This window comes from Miscanthus floridulus, chromosome 17, assembly GCF_019320115.1.
Source record: "Miscanthus floridulus cultivar M001 chromosome 17, ASM1932011v1, whole genome shotgun sequence".
Taxonomy (NCBI): domain Eukaryota; kingdom Viridiplantae; phylum Streptophyta; class Magnoliopsida; order Poales; family Poaceae; genus Miscanthus; species Miscanthus floridulus.
Window position 1 is genome coordinate 82892362 of NC_089596.1, and position 7584 is coordinate 82899945.

The 7584-nt window shown below is 51.4% G+C and overlaps 1 protein-coding gene across 1 annotated transcript; it reads right to left on the reverse strand.

The window, feature by feature from the left end:
• Nucleotides 1-4564: 4564 nt before the first annotated feature.
• On the reverse strand, nt 4565-6993 carry LOC136517861 (probable serine/threonine-protein kinase PBL25). The gene is made up of 5 exons (XM_066511517.1): nt 6388-6993; nt 6117-6292; nt 5829-6018; nt 5361-5752; nt 4565-5091 (listed from the first exon to the last, which is right to left on the reverse strand). The coding sequence occupies exons 1-5, from the start codon at nt 6569-6571 to the stop codon at nt 4744-4746; spliced, it is 1290 nt and encodes a 429-aa protein (XP_066367614.1). The 5' UTR covers nt 6572-6993; the 3' UTR covers nt 4565-4743.
• Nucleotides 6994-7584: the final 591 nt, after the last annotated feature.

Consider the following 7584-nt stretch of genomic DNA (forward strand, 5'->3'; position numbering starts at 1 on the left):
ACGAACAGAGGCGAGGCGGAAGTGGATCGAACGAATCTGATACCAGATGTAACACTACTATATAATGGATATGGTGGATTTAGGAGTGCATTAGAACAACGAGTACTTGGGTCTGATACAGAAATGGTGGAATTGGAGGTCGTTGGCGTATTCTCGAGCCGCAGCTCGCCGCCAGTTTGCCGACGCCAACCAAGACGGGTTCGAGTTTTCCTTCTCACCCTCTCTTAAACGTTCTGTTACAGCTGTTTCACAGCAGTACTCTAGACGCAGCTGGGCTTGGGCTACTTCTTACAATCTGGGCCGGTGACGCGCGGATTGGACTTCTTGACGCGCTTGCTTCTTGGGCCAACCTTAGCGGAGCTGTTGACAGGCCTTACCGTGACATTTTCCTTCTTTCTTCCAAGGCTCCCAGCAAGTTATTATAGGCATACTTGATATGATGTCCAAAAAGTAACAGGAGATAGCATCAAATTATGGGGATCGGAGACGGAGAGATCGAGTACTAATTCTAGCTAGCCTTGCTTGTGTACGTCGTCCATTGTGATGAGTGGCCCACAAAAGCAAGACCTGCACATCATTTCTTGACCTGATATTTTGGAGGTCGTCCATTTCTTATTATATTTACAGTGGCTATATTGTCATCAAAAGGCATCGGCCGGATTGAAAATAAATAATATATATATGCAGCCGGATAAGGATTAGATAGCTCCACACAACTCCAGTCAGATGCATGCATGATGGATGAGAAAGGTTTCAGCACAGTTAGGACATGGTGTTTCCCAAAGCACAGGCAACGGACCGGCCCACTCACAGGGTAACGGGCCCCTGTGTAAGGGCGGGACATGGTGTTCGGGGGTTTTTTTCGGCCTGCGTGAGAAGATCTTCTTCCTTAAGCACAAAGTTGCGGGGGCTGTCTGCCCACCGTAGGCCGAGTTTTTTTTTTAGATTGAGCTGGTAGCCAGCTCTAACCATTGCGAAATATATAGCGCGTTATGTATTTCCAAGAAATATATATAATATAGCACGTTGCTTCCTTCTCCTTTCTCATACATGTGACTACGTACTGTGTCTAGATTATTGCGTGTGTCCGTGTGACAAGTAACTGGTGAAGTACAGGAGGGAGCATGTAGCTTCTGGCTTGTCCTCGCTCATCGTCCTCGTCCCAGCAAGGCGACGCAAATAAACGCATGCGAATCACACGCATGTCGTCCTACTCCTACTCCTACAAGCATGTTAGTCCTGTCAAGACTCATCAGCACGATGCATATGCTATTGCTAGCTGAACACACATACTGATGATCTGAATTTTCAAGGGCAGCAACAGGATCATGCATATACCTAGAGGTAATAATGCGGAGAAGGAAAGAGACAGGGATGATTGACGCAGATGGCGAAAAGGGTCGGATCGGAGGAGGGTTTATAGGTCGGGAGGTGGAGAGGGTCCCTCCACTCGCCTCTCCTCTCTCATCGCATTGTCCCTTCCCTTCCTTTTAATCATGTGTCATGTGTGGTGAACACAACAGAGACAAGCCACCTAAAGATGGGGACTAATGGGACTTGGATTGGATTATTGGATGGATAGATATATGTGTGCATGCATGGACCATTTATATTTATATATATTTATTTAGGTCAGCAAGGCCGGCCGTGTTTCTGCAGTTCGTTCGTTCTCTGCATGTAGCTATGCATGCAGACTTGCATCCACAGCTAGCCACTCCTCTAAATTGAGCTTTACCGTGATGCTATTTTGATCGGTGTTGACCAATTACTTACAATGCTTTTATGGAGTTGCACCTTAAATAAAAGTTGAAGTTTAAGTGGAGTACAACAAACTTTGTTTTTGGACCAAGAGCTAGATAAGCTTGTAAGAAAGTCAAAACGAGCCCTAAAGTTGGAATCCATGACTGTTTTGGGGAGCTCAAAATTTGGCTAAGTCTGGATGACTGAATTCAGGATTTCAGTTTTCATGTACCCCACTTTGGAGCCTTGTATCTCTCCAACCAGACCGAATAAGACTTTGAACCTTAAAGAAAAGTTGTAGTACTCATATAGATCTACAACTTTTGTTACTACATTTTGTGCCAGAACTAAACAGTTCAGGAGATACGAAAGGACAAAGATTTATGTTCAGTCGCGTTTTTGGGGTAGAATTGAGTTTTGAATCTCATTGAACAGGTAGCTCGGCGTGGTGAGACTACACGCCGAGGTTCGGCCTCCGGCGTTGGCTGACACGACGCCGACGTAGTGGGCCCCATGCGCCACCGTGTCGCCGTCGACCGGGGTCGTCCGTGACGTGGCAAGACCTCGGCGTCGTGTCAGTCGACACCGACCCTCATACCTCGGCGTCATGTCCTAAGACGCCTAAAAACGGTCTATTTTCAGAAAACGTTTTGGCAGTGGTCTTTTTCTAAAAAATGTTTTAAAAAAGGACCAAAATACAAAAATATCACACCGGGAGGATCGGATCACGCTTCACGGCATGAAAACGAATGAAATCGAGGGCGCTCGGGTAGCTAGGAGTTTTTTTTTTTGCCTTTAGATAGACGGAAATCGACTGTGTTACACTGTTAACTCCAAACACGACGGAACGCTACTTTTACATAACAGTTCGACCAATCCGTTGTATTTTACGTAACGGAGTTCTTTCAGTGGTATTTTTCAAATCTCGTAATCTTTGGATGCTATGAGACCAATTTTCCCCCAAAGCTCGGGTATATTCACAAGCAGCAAGCAAGTAAATCAACAGGATTTAATTAGGGTTCCACACTACTACTGTAATTTTAACTAAGGCGGGCAAAAACGATTAACCGAGGCGACGTCAAAAGGTCACGATTAATCTAGCCTTAACGGGCCCAACCACCTCAGTTAATCGATTAACCGAGCTGGTCGGCTTAAGGCAAACACCTCGGTTAATGAAAATAAAAAAGCCCAAACCCGCCGCGTCGTCGGATCTGCCACTAGGGAGCGCAATTCGAATCCCAGCCAATGCCACACGCCGCCGGATCTGTCGCCAGAGGGATCCTCCTCGTCGCATCCAGGTACCTCCTGGCTAGTTTCGTCGCGGATCAAATCGATCGCCGTCGGGGAGGACACCACGCCGCCGGATCCAACGCCGGAGGGCTCTACCTTGCCAGATCGAACAACCGTCGTGCCACTCCACCAGATCCGTGACAGATCGAGCCCGCCACCACGCACCTCCATCGAATCGAGCCCGCGCCACCACCATCGAGCTCGCGCTGCCACCACTTAGTCCGCACCACCACTTAGCCCACGCCGCGGTGGAGGGCTCCCCGGCCCCGCGAACTCCGGAGGGCCTGGCGCGTGAGGCCCGTAGGGGCGCGAGCGCCTCCAGCCACCATAGGAGAAGATCCTACGCGAGAGGAGAGAGATAGCGAGCGCTGGTAGTGTGCGGCGGTGGGTGAGGGAGAGCCGAGAGAGGAGGAGAGGTGGGAGTGCGGCAGTTGGTGAGGGAGAGAGGAAGAGGAGATCGAGGTTGGGTGCGGGGGGGGGGGGGGGGGGGGGGGGGGGGAGACTGTTGTTGTGCGCACTCCAAACCCTAAGTCGCATATATATATATACACACACATAAACACAGTAATGGGCTGCCGTGTGTTAGCGGGCAGGGCTTGATTGAGGCGGTTGCCTTATAAATGCCCGCCTCGGTTAATAGGCATTAACTAAGGCGGTTGTTAGGGCAGCTGCCCTGCCATGAATAACCGAGATGGATAACCGGCCCAACTGCCTCGGAGGCCTTTTTTCCAAGGCTCGGTTAAGTTTTTGTGAAGTAGTGGCATAATAATACTACTAATTTAGACTGAGTCAAACTCCTTTGATTTTGACTAAGTTTATAAGAAATTTTATTGTTATTTATGATTTTAAATAGATATAATATAAAAATACATTTCATCATTAATTTAATAATATTTATTCTATATATAAATATTACTTTTTTATATGGATTTAAGTCCTCTTTGAAAACGTGAATTGCCTCTTTTTCAGACGGATGGAGTACTTCGGTAGATAGGTAGATAAAGAGGAGCTATTTTTTACAAAAATTGTAAAAAAAAGGACTGCAAGTAGACAAGGGGGGCAAATATTTGTAGCCTGATGACAGTTACATACGATTCGAGTACTATAAGGTGAAAATATGAGAACAGAGAGCATAAAAAACACTTAGTATATGTATACCTAATGTGTTGTTTATATCATTCCATGGTATGATTACCGTTGGTATATGGACATAGTGGTGTGTGCGCGGCGTTTTTTTGAGGGGTTTTGCAGTGATTAAGCCCCTAAATGCCGGTTTGAACTCTTATTCCCCCTTGGCCATGTATACAATTCTTATTTTTTAGAAAACTGCACGATTTTGTTTGAACTTGCATACACCTTATTAGTTATATAACCACGACATTAGGGTGGCTATTAAATCCACACAAAGAGAATTCTCTAAAAGTCATGAATTTCCTATGTATGTAATGACCGTACGAAAAACAGATTAAAGTTGCCAAAATGTGTAACCCATCAGTATGTATAACTCATAAGCTCACATTTTCGATGTTTCGCGTCATCGCAACAAAAACATTACTCACTTATAAACACCCCCAATTTACACTGCCACAACCACCGTAGCCCCAAGGATTAATCCACGGTCCACCGTCCACATATTGAGCTCCTTACATGCTAAGTGCACGAAGCTACTTCATCTGCGTGGCCTTCCACATTCGAACACACCTGCTGCCCTTATCATTGCTCCTCGGCTTCCTCCTCCTCTTCCTCCTCTTCGTTACCTTCGTCGTCCGAAGAAGACGACGACGAGTCTGAATGATCCGAATCTCTGTCTTTCTTCGGCTCCGGGGCGGCGACCGCGGCGGCAGGTGGAGCAGCAGGGGCCGGTGGATCTGGCGGCATCGCCGTGAGGAAGCCCAGCGTCATGACGACGTCGGCCATCAGTGGTCGCACGGAGTCCTCTTGCTGCAAGCACATCGCAGCCATGGCGACCACCTGGTTCAACGCTTTGGCAGGGTACTCCTTCTTTATGAGTGGATCAACCAGCTCATGGTATCTCTTCTGGTCTTTGAACATTGGCATGGCCTGAAAATGTGTCGTGCAGATATGCCAATGCAGCTTAGCAAAATCAAATGTTTAAGGTCATGGTAAATGCGATCAAACTAAGTTCAGAAAGCAACATTATTATGAGGCGAATGCAATCATATCATACAAAAAGAAGGCTGAAAAATGTCAGTAAATTGAAACTCTCCGAGAGTCAGGGTTTCATTGACTGCTAGTATCTTCTATCGCATCTTCAGAAATCAGAAATCAGTGTCATGCCAACAACACAAAGTGGGTGACTTTATACTTACCCAGGTGACAACATTCTGCTCGTCCACCGGCTTGCTGGTGTCGACGGCCCTCCTCCCGGAGATGAGCTGCACCAGCACCACCCCGAAGCTGTAGACGTCGGACTTCATGGTGGCCTGCCCGGTCCGGTCGTACTCCGGCGCGCAGCAGCCGAAGGAGCCCATCATGGGCGACGTCACCGGCATGCTGCCCCCCGCCTTGCCGAGCTCCGCGAGCCCGAAGTCGGAGAGCTTGGGCGTGGACTTGTCGTCGAGAAGTATGTGGGAGGCCTTGAATTCCCCGTACACCACCGGCGGGTTCGCCGTCTCGTGCAGGTACTCCAGCCCCTGCGCCGCGCCGTGCGCCACCTTCATCCTCGTGCACCAGTCCATCGGCTTCTTGTCCGCCGGCAGATCTGGTGTAAGTAAGCAGCTTATTTAGCAGAGATGCGATTCACAAATTCTGCAGGAGCCAGCGATCGAGGCGCGCACCGAACAGGTGGTCTTCTAAGGTGCCGGCGGGCACGGACTCGTACACCAGCAGCCGCTGGTCTCCGTCGGCGCAGTAGCCAATGATGTCGACGAGGTTCTCGTGGTGGAGCTGGCTGAGCTTGGCGACCCCTTTCAGGAACGCGTTGTTGTCCTGGAACCCATGCTTGTCCAGCTGCTTGATGGCCACGGTCTGGGGCGAAGCAGCAGAGGCGCGCCATGCATGACCACCCATTTAATTCAGAAAGATGCACGCATGGACATGTGAGACGTGGCAGTTCACGTACGTACCTGGCCGCTCTTCTCTAGCCGGCCCTTGTAGACCCGGAAGAAGCCGCCTTCTCCGACGAGGTTGTACGGCGTGAAATGGTCTGTGGCCGCGGCGAGCTCCCGGAACGCGAATGCCTGCCCCGTGATGGCGAGCCGCAGCGACGAGTCGTCGGCGGAAGCCTGGTGAGCGTGGTTCGCTGCATTGATTGAGCGAAACCAAATTCGTTTTAGAGTTGCGACATTTGGACGCGAGATCAAGAAACCGATCGAAGCAGAGGGCTCTATCTCTCACCGCCACCAGGCTTGGTCTGCGCCGCGGCTGCTGGAGCGGTGGCGGGAGCCGGAGAGTACGCGGCGGGCGCCTGCACCATCGCGGGTGGCGTCATGTTGGATGCCGGGGCCGCGTCGCCCGGGCTCTCCGCGTCGGCGTCGTCATTGTTGCCCTTTCCGCCGCCGAAGCACGGAAAGCAGCTCATCTTCCTTTTCCCTCCGCGCCTCCCCGTGGCTGCGACCTTGTGGGCGCCGAGCGGGCGGCGGGGGCGCGAGCGAGCGACGACTCGACGAGGGCAAGAACGCAGGGCACGCGCGCACGGACCGAGCCGCCGGCCGCCGTCACTGCGCGCCGACCATGCCCCGGCGTCTCAGCACCGACGCGGCGTCTCCACTTCGTGGAACGCCATGCCCGGGCTCGCCGCGCACCAGATGAACCCGACCGACCGGCGCGGAGCAGGGGAGCGTGCCCGACTAGTGGTGGCTTGCTCAGGCGACCGGAGAGGGGCACGGGGCCACCACGGGGGAGATGGTCGATGGCGATGGCAATGGAAGGAAGGCCTTGGAGACCGAGGGATCCAAGGGCCTTCCCAGAGAGAGGGGGATCGGGGGAGGACACCGATGGAGGGGAGGCGGGAGGAGAGGGAGGCTAAGTTTGGCGGGTGGAGTGGACCGAGGAGCGCTCCAAAACGAGGGGTTGGGAACGTGCAGACCACGCATGTACTTGGAAGCGAGCCGGGAACGGAGGCACGGCCCCGCACGACAGCGCGTCGTTCGCTCCTGCCTCCTGCCGGTTGCCGTTGCATGTTTGTTTTTGCCAGCCGGGACGCTTCGCCGGCCGTGTCTGGCTCTAAACCAGAACCAAATTGGCATTCAGACTCCTGTGTTTGCACTGCTAAAACAGATCAGATTAAGTGTGAGTGACTCGTGAGTGTACATGGCTGATTGCTGAATGGATTTGTTCTAGCTTGCTCGTGCAATCCCCTGCAAAGTCGAGAGGTACACTTGAAGCACAGGGGCGGAAATGGTTGGAGCGAACCAGCTCGTTGGATCTTTGTCAATTTGCAAATGAGCTGTCATGTTAGTTCTTGCCCAAGTAGATGTCAAATTTTATTCCAGTGGGGATGGGCTCATGGCCCATTGGTACTATGGACCTAATATGGCCAGGGATGAAGAAGGCAAATTCCTAGGGGCATGGTTCTGGAGGGATGCACTTACG

Bases quoted from the DNA above. Each gene is read 5' to 3' on its own strand.
- LOC136517861 (XM_066511517.1), bottom strand. From the start codon at position 6,571: ATGAGCTGCTTTCCGTGCTTCGGCGGCGGAAAGGGCAACAATGACGAC. The intron at 6,293-6,387 runs GTGAGAGATAGA...CAATCAATGCAG, and splicing joins GCAGACCAAGCCTGGTGGCG to CGAACCACGCTCACCAGGCT. The intron at 5,092-5,360 runs GTAAGTATAAAG...ACACATTTTCAG, and splicing joins AGCAGAATGTTGTCACCTGG to GCCATGCCAATGTTCAAAGA.